The sequence below is a fragment of the Pempheris klunzingeri genome, chromosome 6, assembly GCF_042242105.1.
Source record: "Pempheris klunzingeri isolate RE-2024b chromosome 6, fPemKlu1.hap1, whole genome shotgun sequence".
NCBI classification, from domain to species: domain Eukaryota; kingdom Metazoa; phylum Chordata; class Actinopteri; order Acropomatiformes; family Pempheridae; genus Pempheris; species Pempheris klunzingeri.
In genome coordinates this window covers 20,671,759-20,692,204 of record NC_092017.1, presented here as the reverse complement: position 1 = coordinate 20,692,204, position 20,446 = coordinate 20,671,759, and the positions used below count along the sequence as shown (strand labels likewise).

At 40.0% G+C, this 20,446-nt stretch overlaps 1 protein-coding gene across 1 annotated transcript; it reads right to left on the bottom strand.

The window, feature by feature from the left end:
• Positions 1–1,314: 1,314 nt before the first annotated feature.
• gtpbp3 (GTP binding protein 3, mitochondrial) lies at positions 1,315–19,516 on the bottom strand. Its single transcript, XM_070832234.1, has 11 exons — positions 19,392–19,516; positions 17,121–17,392; positions 16,589–16,675; positions 15,659–15,741; positions 14,891–15,010; positions 10,072–10,144; positions 9,053–9,196; positions 6,789–6,954; positions 3,716–3,846; positions 3,114–3,300; positions 1,315–2,455 (listed from the first exon to the last, which is right to left on the bottom strand). The coding sequence occupies exons 1-11, from the start codon at positions 19,514–19,516 to the stop codon at positions 2,224–2,226; spliced, it is 1,620 nt and encodes a 539-aa protein (XP_070688335.1). The 3' UTR covers positions 1,315–2,223.
• Positions 19,517–20,446: the final 930 nt, after the last annotated feature.

Below are 20,446 nucleotides of genomic sequence, written 5' to 3'. Positions count from 1 at the left end.
ACGTATAGACCCGAACGCACACACACACCCTGACTTTAAGTTAAACGTGTACGGGGTGGAACTGTCTGTACTGGACCTGGCTGCGTCAACATCACATCTCAGGACAGCCATTAATCAAACCCACAGGAAACTGCCAGACAGAAAGCTAAAAGTACCGCTCATTAGTCAGCTGTGAAAGAAATCATGGCACCACAGTTAGTTAAGTCATGCTCCAAAATTAAGAAAAGGGTGGCACGAGAGATGAGCATTAATCTGTGTATTGTATCTTTTAAATTTTGTCCATTTGATTCATTTACTTGCGTACAAATTGATCATTATTATGATCAAACCATTGCATTTCCTGGGAATCCATCCCATATTTGATGGGATATTTAATTCAAATCACAAATGTGAACCTAACAGTGGCACTACAGGAAACGTCAGAACATCTCCACAGGATAACACACACAGGCATAACTTCAAAGACAAACCAGGCTCCATAATTTACTGCCTCTAATCTGTATGACAGCGAGTCCTGCTTTTAGCTTAAACTCTTCCCGTGTTGTAATTAATCAGGGAGAACATGAAAGAGGACAAAAAGGCTGACAGAGCGGTGTGGAAAGAGGAAAGGTCAGGTAGGAGAGACAGAGTGGAGAGAGACAAAGAGGCGGAGAAACAGGCAGTCATACTGGTGTACAGCAGGACACATGTCGTCAGAGACTGGGAGAGAAGAAACCAACTGGGGAAGACGGGTGAGGAGTTCAACAAGGAAACATAAATATTTGATCGAGGCCAGATTGACAGGGGAACAAAGGGCACAGACAGCATAGCCGCGAACAAACGTCCCTTTCCCACAGAGCAGAGGGGCGAGCTGGGTTACTCTGACCTTCTTTACATACTCTGGGTCTGTTGTGTTGTGCTTTATGGTGGGAGCTGGATGACAAATGTAGTTTACAGTGGAATTAATCACAACCTATACAGTACTGTGCGTACTTGTGTGCATCAATGTGACAACAGCCACAGCAAGAAATCAGACCTCATCAATTCAATCTTCGTGAGAACAGGTAATATTTTATATTAGGGAAAAAAAACCTTCATATTACTGTAATGAATGTATTATTATTTATTTATTTTCTTTATTTATTTATTTAACAGGGACGGTACACATTAATGAACATTTCTGTAAATGTGCCAGTATTAGCGTAAGGAAGCTATAAATTATGACCACGTGAATGCAAAATGTGACACGATGAAGGTGCATGGAATCATGTGCCTTAAAACATGATTACAGTAAGAAGCTGTTGTATCTTCAAACATGTAATTATATGTACACATCTATTGCACCATGTAATTTAAAGCTGCACTAATCAATATTTTCAATACTGGCAAATCAAATGACTATGTGTAATATGAGATGGGTTGCTTCTAGTGCAGCTTTACCGCTGCAGCTTATTTTATTGTCTTTCAGTCAATGGACCACAGCTTTACCATTTTGGCTTATTTTCTATGCTGTCTGATTTCTCTCTATGCTGTCTGTGCAGCACCAACAGTGGACGGATGAAGTGTGTGACCAGCCGGGAAACATTCAGTATTTCCACATTAAGCAGCTAAAGGGCCAAATATCTCCTTCAAGAGCTGGTAGAGACGAAATTGATCAAAAATCATTACTGACACACAGTGCTAACACGATGCTGCGGACATAGACAACTAACAAATTTGTCATAACGATTATAAGTTGGCAACATGTTAATGTCGTGCTTACAGCCTGTTGCAATAAAAAATTATTCTTCATTGTCCTGCAGTGCATGTAAACACCCAAACTCCATGACCTTGCATGAGTACACAACAGGCTTAATTTAAGATCTTGGCTGTTATGTGGAGAGACCCAAGGGCCCAATATTCACCTATCAAAGGCTTTCAGAAGAGTTACAACTCAAGAATTGCCAAACACTTGTCCAGCATATGGGGCCTCTGAGGCACCTGTCATCACACTAAAACTATTTTAGTCTGTTATAGAAAGCACAAACATTCCAGTGTCTCGGGAGCAGATTGATCCTGCAGCCAAGAACATGAATTTCATTTTTTTTTACTCTTGCTGTGCCTCGAAGTTTGGCGCAGCGCCGAGGCTGTGTCCTTTTTGTCCCGTTTTCTTTACTGATACTCTGGGACTAAACAAGAACACAGCCTTCCTCTCTGAACAGGCTGATATTACATGGTTTCATGTTTTCGCTGCCACTCATCTGACTACTTTCCAATGCAGAAGTCTTTGAAGATGATATCCAGGATCTCCTCTGCTCCGACCCGTCCAGTGATCCGGCCCATGCTGGTGAGCGCCAACCGGACACCCTCAGCTGCCAGAGCGAGGTCTGTGTTGCGGTATAGCTGGTACTGAGCCAGAGCTGCAAAACACTGCTGCAGGTGGGCCCTGTGGCGGGCCTGGGTCAGGGTGGGGGCACCAGACAGAGGGTCGCCACACCTAGAGAGGAAGTGGGAGAACAAAATGAACAAGAAAAGTCAAACAGTCATTATTTTGTGCTCTATTTAGCAATTTTTTTTGGTTTAGGAAGGGTGAAAACCAGAACCCCCCTGAAAACGTTACATAAGAGTGAAAATCAGAGTTTAAAAGATCCATTTGCAGCACAAACGGTTTATTTCGTTTGTCTAATTTATCCTTTTGCTTTATTTATTTTTGTGTTATTTTAGGGTTGGATTTTAAGATTTCTGACAGGTGACTCTTGATAGTATTTGGTATAAATTAGTTAAAACTGAAAGCACTGAGCCTTAAAAATATACAGTGCAAAAACAACTGTGAGGCAGATAAAAATAAAAATGACTTGGATATGAATTTTTATGTTCTTTAAGTAGAATATCATGTTATATATATTTTTCATATGTTCTAATGCCACACATTTCATTGCAGACTTACCAAGAGCACGATAGGACATATGCAATTTTAGGTTGCATTAAGACACTTTTGGAAACCTGTCATGATAACAAGTTCATATTTATCCGTGCTGATGTAAATTTTAATTTGTGTAAATACATCACAGGCCCCCCCCACAGGCAATATTTAAATACAAATAGACATGCAGTTTTAGTTCTGGCACAACAAAACATAAATTGAAGCAACTCACAGGGTCTTGACACAGCTGTGCAGCACTGTGAGGAAGTCCTGCAGCCCTTCACGACTGTGACAAGACATCAGACAAACAGGAGGGAGTCCAGGGACCAATCTCAGCTCCCCGTCCAGCTTCTGCCTCTGCTCCTGAGGCAACAGGTCACTTTTATTCAACACCAGGAGAAACCTGTCTGCAGGAAATGCTGTGGTAAAACAAGGAAGGGAGAAAAACGTTGATCAATACCAATGACTAAACTATTACTCTCTCAGGCATGGAGAATTTCTGTTTAATTACTCCTGATGCCTTAAAACTCTCTGTCTAGCTCTCTTCCTGGGGCAAGTAACCTTAAATTTCAAATTTTAAAGTTTAATAATGCAGGATGGAGCTGTAAGTTAACAACTGCTGCTAAAATAAATTGCGTTCTCGAGCAAAAAAACAAACGATACCACCTAAAAAAAGATGACTTGTAAAACAGATTTTTGCAACTCACAGTTCAATTTTACCGATGCCTGTATGTTTAACATGCATGTCTATTTACTTTATTACATTTGAAGTGCCTTTAAGGCATCACTGACAGCTCAGGTGATGCAGGAGCAGACGAGGCCTTGACATCGTACCTGTCTCTGGCTGCTCCTGTGTGGGCAGGACACCTCTGAGGTGTCCCTGAAGGAAGGCTGCCGCTTGCTGTGCATCAGAGGGGAAATGAGTGCAGTCCACAACCACCAGAGTCAGATCTGCCTGCTCCACTCTGGGGAAAAAGTCACAGCCTCAACTTTTGATCTGGAACTATCAATATGATCACAACAGCATTTTGTCAAGGAACACTTTATTTGGTGAACAAAGTAAATATTATAGCTGCAAAAGATCATACTTGATCATGGAGCAGCAGGTTTTTCTCCAGCAAGACACCTCAGCAGAGGCCTGGCTCGTTGTTATTTTGCTTAAGGAAACATTACGGTATGCCACAAACACCGAGAATAATATCTAGCATTACTATTATTATCATTATTATTATTAACATCCACCTTCATTGTATCTTATTTAAATAATGCACTCCTACACCTTGGTCCCACTGTGAGGTAGCAGCAACAGCGGATGCTTGTACTTAACGCATCCTTCCTGTAGTGACCCAGGTCATGAGCTTCTGACCTGCTCCCTGAACAGAAAGTTCCCTATTGAACACAAACTGCCCACCCTTCCTATAGAGCCACCAGGTCGCCCAAATAACTTAAACAAACAGTGAAGGAATTATAGAATCCTTGCACTGAAAATGGTGCTTTGGCCAGAGTCAAATCTTCATCTGGGTTCTTCATCAGATTTTCCTGCACTATGAGTCACGAAACAATCAAGACAGTCATGATCTTGTAAATACAGTTTTTTGATGAAATACAATTTCAAAAGTATTCTCTCTGAGTGAAAAGGTGTAGTGAGTCCATTTAATTCTTCTACCTCTTCTACCCCTTATTGTACATGCAGATTTAAAGAAATAGTTCACATTATTTAAAGTAGGGCTGTATGAGTTACGCATCCATAGTTAGTGTATAACTTAGAGTAGATGGCGATCAGCATGGCCCCAGTTAGGAGGAGCAGGAAGGAGTCTCAACACAGATGCTAAGCTGCTGTGAACGGGGGCAGCAGAAAAATGTATTTTAGCCACCTATCAAAAAAGCCCACCAAAAAAAGAAAAGTCAATAATCACTTTAGGTGTAACGCAATATTTATAATATTTTCATAGTTTCACTGCTTCACATCGTCATCACACAGCCCTTTCTGACGGGGAACTGAGGCCATTCTCTTGTTCGCTGGAAAGCCACCACACAAAAACACCAATTTTACTTTGCAGAACACAGGAGTTTGCTGCGTTACTGCTGCTTCAATCAATGAACTAACACGTTAGTTTGGATTCAAACCAATTGCTTAAAACATCAAAGGCACACAATAACACAAACAGCCTAAGCAATAGAGGCAGCAGGAGGATACCAACTCCTGTGTTCTGCAAGGTAAAATCACTGTTTCTGCTTTGAAATGAGTACAGAGAAAAACAGAATGGCTTTAGTTCCCCATTGAAAGAGCTGTCTGATGGCAATATAAAGCAGTAAAATATGCTAAACGCAGTGTACACTTCAACTGATGTTGATTTTTTAAGGTGGGCTTTTATTTCTGAGCATCTGTGCCAGGACTCGTGGCTGCTTCTCAGGGGCATCCTGACTGCAGTCTACTGTTAGTGATACACTGACTATGGATAAGTACCTCATACAGCCCCATTTCAAATAATCCAAACACCTGTTGTGTTAGATGCTTTATCCTCCTGCCAAAAACACAAGTTGTTGGGGAAACAACATGATGATATTTATCCCCTTTGGCGTGAATGTTATAACATTATATTTTATACTGAATATTTGCTGAAATCTTCGAGTTCTGTAGATTTAAGTCTTTCAGTCAACTGTTGGGTGTGTCAGCAACACACAGAGATGTTTTTCTTTTTGGATCAGAATCAGAATCAGCTTTTTTCACCCACTATGTGAACACATGTAAAGAATATGTCTCCGGTGTTTCCAATGGTTTCATGTACTTACACAGAAAGAGACACATAGGAAGAAGAAGACAACAAAGCTGAACAAAGGAAACAAACTTCAGTGTAAACATTTAACTGCTTTGTCCAAATGTAATATAAAGGTACATGTAAATATATGGACAAGTATATATGTAAAAAGCAACTATGACAAAAGACGTGAAGCAAACAGCAGTGCAGTGATGCAGAATACAAAAATGCTGGACTAAATATGGGATGATTATGTACAGGGTCCATTATGTACATGAGTTAGATGGATATGAAAGGGTATGGGTGTATACAGTATGTACAGTGTGTTTAGATTTGTATTTAGCAGTAATAATATGTTTACTAAACTGTGTATTTTATACTTCAGAATAAATAAGTACAGTGGAAGAAGATCTGTTGTATTTCTACTATAATACAACAGGAAAACTTTACTTTCACCTTTAATAATCAATGTTGGGATGTGTTGTTAGGCCACACAACACAAATTAAAGGGATTAAACATGTCATCTTATGCCTGTGTATACAGACTGAGATATTATTATGTGCATGTGCCACCGTGTCCATTCTTGTTGTTGTCTGTTTGCATGTTTGTATATGATAAAGCGCTGATGACGAGTGCTACAAGTGCTGCTTTTTTTCCTTGGTGTAAACAGCGGAAGCAGCTGTCAGCGAATGGCCATATATGTCCACTCTCATCACCAAACATGAAGAATGTCTTAATGGTAAATACTCTACAATGAGGGAAAGGGGCTCTTCATTACGCAATCTCCTGAGAGTGTTTGTCCCATGTATTTATAACTGTCTCAGCAATAATATAAACTCTGAATGTTGCACAGACATTACAAAAATATAGCATGATGCACAGGGGAAAAGCAGTGAGTTATTTCTTCCTTTCTTTGTTTTCAAGAATATATTCCATTGGTCCCTTGGCTAATTTGTTCTGTGTTATGTTATGCACATGTGAGCAGTCGCTGAAGCAGCAATCTACATGTACTTCTACACATGTTCTCTATATGTGCTACTATCCTGCAGCTGGTGACAAATACCAGCGTTAATATCTGAAGATCTTAGGTCTGCCAAAAAAAAAAATTTAAAAGCTAAATTACGCTTTTAGACTACTAAACTACTACCTTTCCCGAGCTCGGCGGATCCCCTCTCTCTCCACCAAGTCAGGACTGTCCCTCAGGCCGGCTGTGTCGCTCAAAAGGACAGGGAAACCACCGATGTCCAGTGCCGTCTCTACTACATCCCTGGTAGTGCCAGCAATGGGAGACACAATGGCTGCTGGTCTCTGGCCTGGACATAAAAAGGTTAAACGATAATATAGGCAATAATAGAGAAAGAGTTCACATTTATAATTTGAAACTCTAAATACAAGGCAACAAGATGTTATTAATGTCACCAGGCTAATAAACCCTTCTCTGTCAGTGGCCCCTGAACTTCTATCCACCAGGGCCTGCAATGAATTTGCCTCCTTGATAACGCCTCCTCCACTGACAAAATAAAAAAAAAAAAAATTAGTCAGTGCCTTCATATCAGGTACTGGATATGCGTTGTCCCTGTGTCCACTTAAAATCAATTTAAATACCATGACAGAATTTTATCTTAACAGCCACAAAAACCTGGAGTGGATAATACAAGATCTGAAATCCTCCTCCTGCCTTGATATTCTGCTTTTTCAGGCTTTTTCCAAGAATGCTTCAAACTGCATGGCCTCAGATCATCTCCAAATTAGAAACACATATCTCACTCTTAAACAAAAACAATCTAGACATCTCACTCTGGACAGTTATTGGCCGATATAAAAGTAAAAGTAAAAATGTTGAAAAAGCTGTATTTCAGAATCTCAACCACACCATCGCTCTGAGACGGCTCCTGTTGAGGTCTTCAGTGACACCCGCTTCAACATAAAATTTCTTAGTATTACTAGATCTCAGCGCTGCGCTCGACATGGTGAACCACAACATATTACTACTGGAAAAGAGGGCTGGGACTATCTGACACAGTATTAAACTGGTTTGAATCCTGCTTGAAGGACAGGAACTTCGTTGTGTATGAACCATCAGCCATGAACCATCCATATAAACCATCCATGACCATGAGTATATGTTTAAATCTGCTGCATTTAATAAGTGCTTCTATGTTACAAATAAACACTGAAAGTTACTGAGTGGTAAAATAAATGCATTCAGTTTTTCTTCAGCATTCCTCTCTCGCCTTATTTGGAACAACAGTTTTTATATTCTTCGTAATTCTCCATTATAACGACCCGTTCCTCTTTACTGAAGTAGGCAGCACACAATCGATTGCGGCTGTTTTTTTCTTTTTTCTTTCTCCAGCCTTTCTTGATAAAAACATTCAGCGATTTTGGGTTGAACACGAGTGAAATGACACGTCAAACGCCCCTTTTTCTGAGAACGTGCACAGAGCCTGAAGCATGGTTAGCGGAGACGGTTGATAACCACCTTCTTAATACCTGTTATTTCTGGTTGAGTGTTTAGGAAAACTCTGCACCTACCAAGTGTCTGCACAGTCCAAACACAATAGAAGATATTTAGGTAAACTCTGTGGTCCGACCATCCCCGTGTAACCCACGTGAAATAACGCTGCCAGCGCGTTATAACTTATCTGTGCTGACTGGGTGTGAGCCCAGGCCACGGGGAAGAGTAATTAGAACTGGAAACGATAACAGGATCCAATCTGAAGTTTGATGAATACTTCTATTATTCTGATAGGAAGCTGTGAGGAGACCTTGCCAAGCCCCCTCTTTGGGTAGTTTATATAAAGTGATTCTAAATGATCTGAGGATGCAATACTTTAAGCAAACACAACCCTACTGCAGAAGACATTATTATAATAATAGGTAACAGATTGGATAAATTTCTTTGACCTTCTTGTGTATCACATGATCCTGTAACAGGAAAACAAAATACAAAAAAACAAAACTCGGAAACAGCAGTTTCATTCAACGCTTAGGTGCTAAGAAAAGTGGAAATTTGATCATCTACAGTTCCATGGCAACTGGGAAAACTCCATCTGCTGAGGAAGAGATATTGCTGACAGCTGCGTTGGCTACAGTTTTTGAATATTTCGGTAGATTCTAGAAAGTTTATAGATTTGTCTCCCACAAAATCCCTTTTTTTTTGTCAAGGAAACATTTCTCTGACTTTCAGTGCAAACACAGCATTTGAATCTTAATGAATGATACACGTTTCACAAAGTTTTGTAAGTCTATGCTGCTTACAGAATGACAGATGTTGCCATCTTCCCCTCCCAAAACATGGCTGACAGCAGTATGATTCAACAGTAATGTCTGTATTTAGAGGAGAGTAAATCATACTTTAATCTTAATCCCTTGATGAAGTGTGTGTGTTTGCTTTCTTGGTTCACTCACAGAGTGTATTAAGGAGACTGCTTTTTCCTGCATTGGTGGCTCCGGCGATGACCACCTGGACTCCGCTACGCAGCCGCTCGCCCCTCCTCTCATCCTTTAGGTGTCGCTCCATCTCTGCTTGCAGATTACGCACTGATCTGTCCACTGAAGGGGGGTGGGGGGAATAAGGACAGAGGAGGGCGCAGGATGTGATGAAGGTTTTGAGTTCAACTTCACTTTCATGGCCTTGTAAAAGGAATTTCTGTCCTTTGAAGGAAAACGGTCTGGACACTCTTTCGTCTGGATGAAAAATAGGTCATGGACTTGTCTCTTTCCGCATGTGACCAAAGCGGAAAAATGCTTTTGACAATACAATGCATCAATAATACGTCACTCCTCTCAAGGCGAAAAAATTAAAGTTCTTGGGATTCTTGATTGAGTCAAGCACATTAATCCATCCAATCTGAAATGACTTGACATAGAATATAAGAAAATTTCACATTTCACATCAAACATGTCATTTGCAGTGTGTCTGCAGGTGGTAATGGAAGGCATTTATAACACGTTTTCTATTTTTGGGAATGACTCCATTATTGTTTGCCACTCTGAGGCGTGAGCCCACATTCCGTGCCACCAAAACAAACAATAGTTCCCAGGCTTTATTGTGTCGAAACACGACATCTAAGGCTTCGGAGGAGCTCTGTCAGTGCCAGACAGCAGGCGACAGACTCAGGGGGATATCCCTAGCACACTCACAAAAAACATACACACATACGCAGCCTCACATACACTGTGAGTTTGGAAAACCTGGGCACAGAGAGAGCAGTTGGACTTCACGGTGCTGCTGACAGCACTATTCCTGTAAGTGACATGGCAGGTTGGCTTTGAAGGCTGGCCGAATGCCTCTACTGTCCCCTTGGCCTTCTCTCCACACTTCCTAAAGGAAATCGTCTTTTGAGCAGTTTAATGTCTAAAGCTTCTCCCAAGGGATCACTGTTCTGTTATTTTCCTCCAGCGCAGAGGACAAAGTGAATACTCACCTTGGTTTAAGACCCCGTCCTCAATGAGCTCATCCTCACTGAAGTCTATGAAGGCCTCAACATGAGCCAGACACTGTGTGACACATAATGCAGAGAAGGGAGAAGGGAAGAAGCTGAAATCAGTATGCAGAATACAGAGACATCAGACCACTTCATTTACACCTTCGATCCCCTGATAACATCAAGATGCATAGGTTTAGTGTTCTCAAAAATTAAACTAATAATTTTTCTATTTATACTGTAAATTTTCATTGCGTGACAGGTCAGCAACCAGCTGCCAGCACAGACAATAGTGACAGTAAGCAGGCAGCGAATGTACAATATATCATGTTGGTGACGCAGCTGCTTACGTCAATATAGTACTGTGATACCTGTGTACAATACAGTACATTTATCAAAAGGAAAAAAAAGTGTCTCCACAATTCTTCCATTAATAAACAAACAAGTAAAAATACCCACACTTTCAGTCAGAATGAAAACAAATTCACATTTCTAAGCAGAAAATAGTGAAAAAAAGCCAATCGAGGCCGTCAAGTCGCTCATTTTGAAAAGATTTCACAATGATCATATTTAATGATTTCAAGTTTATCAAAACCGTTGACAAGTTGGCCTATCTTCTCCACAGATAGGCCAACTAAATTACATCTCAGGGAATGATTTTGTTTCTTAACAGTGTTCACCCAGAAATTTATACAGTGATTAAAGATCCGTATCTTGACTGACATTGTGGAACATAAACACAACAGTAGTATGCAGTGCCTTGGATAAGTGTTCACCCCCTTTGAACTTTTCTACATTTTGCAGAGTTACAACCTGCAGTTCAAATTAATTTAATTGGGCTTTTTACCATTTGATTAACACAACACGCATCATGCTTTCAAGCTGCAAAATACTTTTTGCTGTGAAGCAAACAATAATCAGGACAAAAAAAGCAGACATCTGACAGTCTTTCGGGGCATGTCTCTACTAGCTTTGCACATCAGACTACATTTTTTGCCCCCTCTTCTCAGTAAAATGACTCAAGCTCACTCAGATGGGTTGGAGACCATCTGTGAGGAGCAATTTAAGTCTCACTACAGATTCTGAATTGGATTGAGGTCTGGGCTTTGACTGGGTCATTTTAAGACATTAATAATCTTTGCCTTAAAGCACTGCAGTGTAGCTCTGGCTGCATTTTTGGATCAGTGTCTTGCTGGAAGGTGAACCTCCACCCTAATCTCAAGTCTCTTGCAGACTGAAACTGGTTCTGTTCAAGAACTGTCCTGTATTTGGCTCCAACCATTTTGTCCTCAATCCTGACCAGTTTCCCAGCACAGCACCTGCTGATGAAAATCATCCCCACAGCATGATGCTTTCACCACCGTGTTTCACTGAGGGAGCGGTGTGCAGTGTTGGGTTTCTGCCACACAAAATATTTTGCACCACAGCCTAAAAACGCACGCTTGCAGAGTCTCTCAGATGGCTTGTGACAAACTCTAAATAGAATCTTCCATAAAGGTCAGATTGGTCAGATATTTTCTAGATTTTCAATTTTTCTAATAATAGCTTTAATGTTTGTTGCTGTCTGAGGCCTTCATTGAATAGGTGTGTTTAGATTGAGATTAATTTCCACATATGTGGACTAATAATGTGACCTCTAAAGGCCATTGGCTGCACCTGATCTTAGTGAGGGGTTGCACAGGGCCCTTCCCTGTGCAACCCCTCACTAAGATCAGGTGCTTATGAATACATGCACTCAGCACTTTTAAAATAATTTTATAATAATTATAAGAATAAAATAATTGCCCCACTACCACAATTATGCTATCAAGACCATTTGGTGATGGTCCTTTACTTATAGACCCAATTAAATGCATTTTAATTTGTAAGATGACAAATATGTGGAAAATTTCAAAAGGGGTTCAATACTTGCAAGGCACTGTAGCTGCACAAAAACAGGAAGCTTCACATTCCCATCCTTAAATCAATTCACAAAAGTGGGAAGCCAACGGTTAAAAAAAAACTGCATTGTTTGGGCATTGAATGAGGGTTTGATAAACTGGATTCCCAGAGATGAATAATACCAGAGACCAAAATAAAGGCATGTTTGACTTTCTTCTAGGAACTGTCCTAAGAAACGTGTAGACAAGCAGCTTAACAGACTTTCTCATGGGAGAACACCTGGGGTGGCTGGTCAGATCTGTTGCCAAAGAGCTGGAAGATCACTCGTCTATACTCTGCTGAAATAGTTCACAGTGGAGGATGGTTTGGCCCCCGTCCATTGAGTTGAAATGTTCATATGCGGTCAGTGACCTGCTGCTTTTTAGACAGTTGACAAGTGGTGCGGGACAACCATATGTAGAGGTGAAAATTACAAATCACCTTCATAATCCAGGCAGTAGTTAGTAATGTTGCTTCACAGCAACAAAGTTAAACGTTCAAATCTTTGAAAGTGGCTAGTTTGATTCCTCCCACAGTCCAAAGACATGCAGGTTAGGTTAACTGGTGACTCTAAATTGCCCGTAGGTGTGAATGTGAGTGTCAGCTGGAAGCTGTATAGACAATGGATGGACTTTCCTAATTCAAACCACTTTGTTGTTTTGTTTCCTAATCTAACAGATTGCATCCATGTTCAAATGTACTTCAGTACGGGGCATCCTGGTAGCCAAAGGTCCGTATAACATAACAGCAACCGATGATGCATGGCATGCCCTCATTTCTTGTCTCCACACTAATTGCTACCAAATTAAGGCAAAAAACCCACTTTAAAAAAAATCTTGAAATTCACGTGTTTCATTCTTCCTGTACTCCAGTTTCTCTTTCGGGCCCTTGTTCATAAATACAGTCTGCGCTACAGGATACTGTAGAGATAAGCAAAACAATACTGCTGCACAGAATAAATCAATGTCTTTATTGTGCGCCTGTCTTAAGTGACAGACATACAGCAGCTCTGCTTTCTATAATTCATCTTCAATAAATCCCAAACAATAGCGAGCCAGATGTTCTGAGATAGTGAAAACATTGAGTGGGTGTTGGAAAAACAACACACTCTGGTAGAGAGGGTGCTTTTATAAAACTTCTCAGAAAGTCTTAGAGATGAGCTCTTGAATTAGTGGCTTTCCTATGTAAAGTCCAAATTAGCAGCTCAACAATGCCTCTGAGCAGCAGTGACTTAAGTCTGGTGCTAAACTGCGCAGGATTACACTCCACACATGTTTGTATTAACAAAGCTTTTCAAGACGGAGTCACCGACCTGATCCCTTCAGCCACTCCAGTCATCACATAATACTAACAACGGCATATGAACTCATATTAGTCTGCAATGCTACAAGGTGACTTTTTCCTGTCTAATATATACGATACAAAAATATAAAGTACTTTTTCCTCTGCAGTACATTTTGGCAAATTCATCTTTATTTGACCAGTCAACTCAAACAACAGCGATCAGTTAGGAGGTTGACTAACTATACATCTCTGTATCTCAAACACCATTTTTGCTTGTTAGTGTTGACCTGAAATCAGACTTAATTTGCTGTGTTCTTCAGCGTGAATAGAGATTTGATCTTTGAGTAGATAAATGGTTCTGTGAAGATATTATAGTTGTGTAAAAACTTGCTTATATCTGCAGGGAAATATGTTAGTTACTGGAAAGGTTCTATTATATTATATTATATTATCATCTCAACTAGTTTAAATTGTTAGGTTGGTCGAATAGTGTGGCAAACTTCACATTATATTTAAAGTTTATAACATTTTACGCAAACATCCATCATTCATTCAAGATTCAAGATGTTTATTATCATATGTACAGAAAACCAGACCGTTACACTGTACAATGAAATTCTTACTTTACAGGCACCCCTTTCGCCAAACAAATACAATCTAGTAAACTATAACAATACAAACTAAGCAAGTTATAACAATCTAAAATTTATACATGCAAAAATAACAATGATTTATTAATGTATTTTTTGAACTCCAGGATGAGTTTCCCTTCCATGAAGTGAAATTAAATCCAGTTATTATTCCATTCAATCTGCATTGTTCTCTATTTTTTCAGTTATTTTCAAATCCTGGTTCCAAGATGAATATTTACATGTGCTGTACAGATTGGTATTTGGATTCTCAATATTGAACGGAAACACATGTACTACACGTACTACAGCAACATGAAAACAGGAAGCCTCGGATTCCCATTAGTTAATCCATCAACAGTGTGTAGCAAAAGCAGCTGTAGCAGACACGAAAACAGAAAGCATTGCTTGGGTGCGAAACTGCTGTGGTCTGACCTACAGCACAGTACAGACAGGCTCCTTCCAAAACACTGTTTTCTCAGAAATGTCGGACATGAACATGAACAAAGTCTCTTCGGGGAGAACTCCAAGAGTTCGGCTTGTTTCTGCTGTCAGCATGGCTCAGAATTAGACAGAACATTGTTTTTTTTTCTCTTTCTAAAAAGGTCCCCTGTCCACCTGTCACCTCAAAGGCCAGGTCTAAAGGTATACAGATACAGATACAGATACAGAGATGTACAGTCAAACAACTAATCTAACCATTTTTGGATTTGACTGATCAAATAAAGATGACTTCAACTAAATGATTACAGTGAAGAGGAAAAAGTGCTCCATATTTTTGTATTATATATATAATAGGCAGGATAAAGTAACGTTGTAGCATTACAGACGAAAAAGTAAGTGTTGTGTGACTGATTTCAGACTAGACCAGGTAACACATACACCTTTAAGCCCAGAGCTCGAGTCCAGATGGAAACTCCTGTGTGTACGATTACAGATGAAACCGCTGTCTACACCACTGGCATCTGCACCACTGGTCGACTTACCCGTTTCAGCCTGTGGCTCCAGTCTTGATAAAGGTGCCCCAGCTCTCCTGACATCTGCCGGAGAGCCTGTCTCCTCTGAGCCTCTGTCTCAGCGTGGATCAGATCCCCGAGCCCCTCCACCTTCAAGCAGGATTATAATAGTTAAGTCTGACATGTTTTTTTAGTGGAATATTTATATTTACATATCTATTTAGTGCACTAATGTTTTCATTCTGACTAACTGTATGCCTTAAAACATTTCCTCCCATTATGTGTATGGTGTGTTATCTAAAGAATGGATTATAAGCAAGACATATTATATAAGTATGTCTTAATGTGTGCATGATGTACAGTTTACTGCTACAGCTACTATTCATGTTCTTGGTGCAGCAGCTACAATATGAAATCCAAGACATACTGTTTTCAGCTATTAAAGCTATTCCAAAGTTAAAGCTATTCTTGCTCCCTTGGTGGGACTTAAAGAGGCATTTCAATCGTTTCCAGTGCACTGATTAATACATTGTGTACTATATACTAATAAAATCTACTCTGAGTCAAAGATTGAGGCTGCATGATTGGCTATTTAAAAAAAAAAAAAAAACCCATCTACAGAAGCCCAGTAGCTTTGTTCATGCATAAACGCTCAAAGGGTAAAATATATAAAAAGGAGAAATTTTCACTGTTGACATTTCATGAACCCTGTTAATTTCTAACCATTTTTGTTCCATTTGATTTTCAGATCTGCAAAGATCTGTCTCAGTGAGCTTCTACATGCTCTTCTTGACCCACCTCTGTTAAACCCAATTTCCCTGCTTGAAAGGCTCTCCGCGTGAACTCTCCAGCTTCTGCAGGCCTCATGCCAGGCACGCTTCCTGAGAGACACACAAACACACACACACACACACACACACACACACACACAGCATACAAACAAGAAGTAATGCGTGTAGCAGGAGACGGGCATGCATCATGCGCACATGTGCACAACACACACAAAAACAGGATCACACGTAGGGTCGTCGTGCAAATCAGGGTTCACTTGGAGTGAAAACAGGCACAACCGTGCAGGTTAAAGAGGTGACGTTTTCATTGTTTTCACAACCATATTTCAAAGTTCAGACAACAGTGAGCACAACATCATTTGGAGGTCATGATCAGTTAACTGGAACAAAATATTCTATTTTACATTTTACTAGCTGGTTATCAGCATGCCAACATTGTCACAACCTTCCATTTAGTTTTAAAAATTAAGAATTATTCAGCCGTATACAGCACTGTAATGTTTTCCTATCTAACAATTCCTGATTAGTGATTATCTTACATTGACTGCTAACAAGTGTTCATTAACACTTTTGATTTGTACAATACTGCCCCCTGGAAGGCTAATAGGAGAACTGCGGGACAATATTACATGTCCGTCACAGTAGGATTGCCATGCTTGCCAAGGCGCATATTATGAATGTCTTAGAAATGAGAGAGCGTACGTCAGTTTTTCCTTTTAAGCCACAGTGATGGACAGCTGCATGACTCCACCAGTTACGGTGTTTAGAATACTTATGCAGGCTTAAAGCTTGGAAAGTCAAAACTTTGAAGGCACACAGACTCTAAACACCCTGCAATGTGACACTGTATCACATGACACTGTATGCTCCTGTTTTATTATTATATTGCTTGGTTGTTTAACACTGTATCATATTCATAATGACATCTGGATCTTACCTAGAGCCTGTAAGACAGCATTAATGACTGCAGGGCCGCCGTGGACGTGGAACTCCACACTGTCCTCTCCTGTGAAACTGTGAGGAGCTGATTACATGAACACATGAGACGAGACGGTCTTTAGTCATTTAAATGTCCACACAAATGTTTTGGAAGTGGAAGATGCAGATATAACATCTGATAATCACACGACTCAATACTGTGATGAGATAAAAAAAACACATCAGCTCTAGTGTGTAAGTTAGTGATTCTAAAAGGCAGTGAGAGACCAGAGCTGAGACTTAATATCAATATTAACTAAGTTTCTTGAGAAAGGTGATGTTCAACATTCATGTTTTCCTCTGACACATAAATATCTGATAGGAAATAAATTCTATTTAGCATTGGCATCATCTTAAGTTATACTGTATAACTTGTCATTTGTTGATAAAAACATATGGCAGGAGAACAGAAGCGTCCCATGGTGGTTAAAACAAGAATACATAAAATGCAAAGAAGAAATTAAATGTGTGTGTGGACCAAAGGAACAAACCTGGGAACCAGAGGACAAGGCCACGGTCCAGCACTTCCTTGGACTGGGGGTCTGTGATGCTGCGTAACAGGGCGGTGCGTGGAGGAGGCAGGCTGCGTGTGAGCCCAGCCATACACCTGAGAGCCGTGGCTGAGGCTGAACCGCTGACTCGTACCACAGCCACCCCACACCTGCCATGGCCTGATGATAATGCAAAGATGGTCTCAGCATCAGCCAGTCCAAATGGGACTCCATCACAAGTGGACAGGAGTCTGCAGGGTGGAGCTCCTCTGCTGGAGATAAATCAATGGTAAAACACACTGTAACACCTGATCACCTATATAGTGAACTAATTAAGACTAATATGGAGGGATTTTTAAGTCTACACAGAGATGCTATACGCTGTATTATGTAGAAACAAGCCAGTATATTCTCCAGCCCCAAACATTACAAAATAAAACATTGCCAGACAAGTCAAGAGCATAACTTATAATATCAAAAAATGATTTGTTAAATAATCAAAATGGAAACTACAGAGTTGAAAAGTAAAATTAGATAATCAAATATAAATAGAACAGTAAAATAAAGTGTTAATGTATTAAATCAACTGATAGAGGAAAGATATAATATATTACTGTTACAACTAAAAGTATTATCTTATTGATGTATGTATTCAGATATGTTTTCGACTCATCTGATAAGCTTTTATATTTCTTTTGTTGGTTTGGTGGCTCAATTGCATATAGTGTAACATAACAGTAAATCTTTTTTAAAACAGTTGAAATAAGAAAAAAGAACGCTATGTTGAATTTTGGTACAAACCTTGTCTTTAGTGTGTGGACAGCAGCTCTCCTTATCCCATGATAAATGGATGGCAGCATAATTACATTAATACTAATACTAAACGTTTCATGTATCCTTGCTGTTTCTCGTGTGGCTGTCACAGCAAAACATGCTCTGTCCTTGACAAAATGTGTCGGAGTAACGCGTACCTGTAAGGTTAGCTGTTAGATGGAGACAGTTTATCACCCATAACCGTTAACATATCCTGTGAAGGATTAATGAACAAACTCTTGATGTTTGTTCTCCAACTATCGTTTAATTTACCACGATGAACCGGTTGTTCCTTTCCTTGACTGTGATTGGTCGACGTCTTTTACGACAGCGTCAGGTTCTAGAATTCCATTTGTCCGGAGCCTGTCAATCTGAGACAAGTCCCGCCTACTGTGCGCCAACAAACTTGGTCCGTGTAGCAACAGTTAGCTCCTCATTAAATTGACGGTCCTACCGCTATCTATCTATCTATTTATCTTATTATAGCTGAAACGATCATCACTTTAACACTCTTTGTAGTCAAAATGCCACAGAAATGTATTTCTAATAAAACTACATTAGCTACCTATCTGCTCCCTCTTACTCTTAATGGGTAAATATAGAATTATTTAAGGAGCAACTCTCACCAGTATGAATGCTGTCTGATTGAATTACCTCATCCTGAATATACATTCATTAAGAACACAACCAAAACGTGTGTGTATACATTACTGTAATATGAGGAGTTGCTTGTTGAATCCACTGAACAATTTTAATTGACTTCATTTTCTTTTTTATTATTTGATTAATTGACCCAGCATTATTGTAAAATATGCATTTCAGTTTTTATTATCACCGTTACTTTATTGTTATTAATTGATGTACATCATGTACCTAAGTGCTTATGTATATATGTATGTATGTATGTATGTGTGTGTATGTGTGTGTGTGTGTGTGACAGATCATGGAAAGTGACTCTCTTTGCAGAAACGTAGATGATAGTTGTGGTGATTTCTGCCAAGAAGACACTAAAAAGTAACAGGTAAATCAATCTGGATTAAAGAATGAGTATTTGGGGGCAAAAAAGGCTCCAAATGGCAAAAACAATTGTGCATCTTCGAAGAAACAACTGTCAGCAGTTTATTCTCATAAAGTGCTTACTTTTTGGTTTGATTTGGTTTTGTTAGTGAAGTTCATTTTCAGTAAACACTCAGAGGTGTTTCTGATATTCTGTCCACCCCATACAGATTGAATATTAGGAAACACCTCTCAGTTTAACAACAATTTAACAGAACCACAGACTCTAAAACTGTTGAGTAGGGATGAGTTTTTGTGTCTTATAGAAGAACAGTAGGTGGTCTGGTCTGTAGTCCTTCATGGCCTACATGCATCATGTATATCACAGAATATAAACACGCAGTAAAGGCTACATGTGCACTGGTGTGTGTGTGTGTGTGTGTGTGTGTGTATGTACCTTACTGCAGCTCCTTGCAGCTGTCAGCCCAGAGGGTGGTGAGTAAGCACAATTTCTGCTTGAAGACGAGGTTCTTCAGAGCTGTGAGCCACACGAGGGGAGGGTTGCCTGCCCGCCTGCCTGCCAGCATGGCTGTACAGTGAAACAAGGCATCCAGGAGGGCTGGCCAAGGAGATGGATTGTGTACACACCAAAAGAGGCATGGCCTGGGGCCCAGGGAGCAATCTTTAACCTGGGATTTCAATAATTTATAGGCTGCTCTGTGCGCTCATAAAGCATGGCAGCTGCCACCTCACAGCTGTTGAGCACCATCAATATACAAACATCTTTGTCTCCTATGACTAAAAAGACTGTTAATCAGACCATGGATCTGATTACAGATCTCTTTGTTAAACAAATTACCCCCACCCTCCTTACACACATTCACACATTCACACACACACACACACACACACACACACACTTCACACACAGTTTAGCAACTCCTCCACTGGTTGCAAACCTGCAATGCCAGTAGAGGATCAGCTGACTGAGTCTGCACCATTAGTGTTTGCTTTGAAGGATGTGTTTGGGTGTAGGCTTGCTTCTGCATAGGTCGACTATTGTTTGCACATTTTAAAAGACATAAGACAACTTTTAACAGACCATGAAAACACAACAATCTTTGTAAAGTAGGCTCATAGTATTGTGCTTATAGTTTGTTGCAGTAGATGATATAGTGATGAAATGCAGCAGCACATTTTACAGCTGTGTGTGCTGTAGAGTGTCCGGTGCAGAGAGAGAGGGATGTTACCTCTAGACCTGAGTGTCACTAAAAATTTAATCTATGAAGATATTTTTTGCATTGATAAATAAGTCATGGACTATTTAATCTTCCAGGACAGGGTAGTGCATCCAGACAGACACAGGAGCAATAGTCTACCTGCCGGACTGCAGACACCACCTGTCTGAGAGGCCTGCTGCTGAAAAGGATTATTTTGATGAAATCAGAGGTGGGTACATGAATCTCCAAGAGAATGCGAGAGCTGACTGCATTTTGGTGATCACACAGATAATGTCA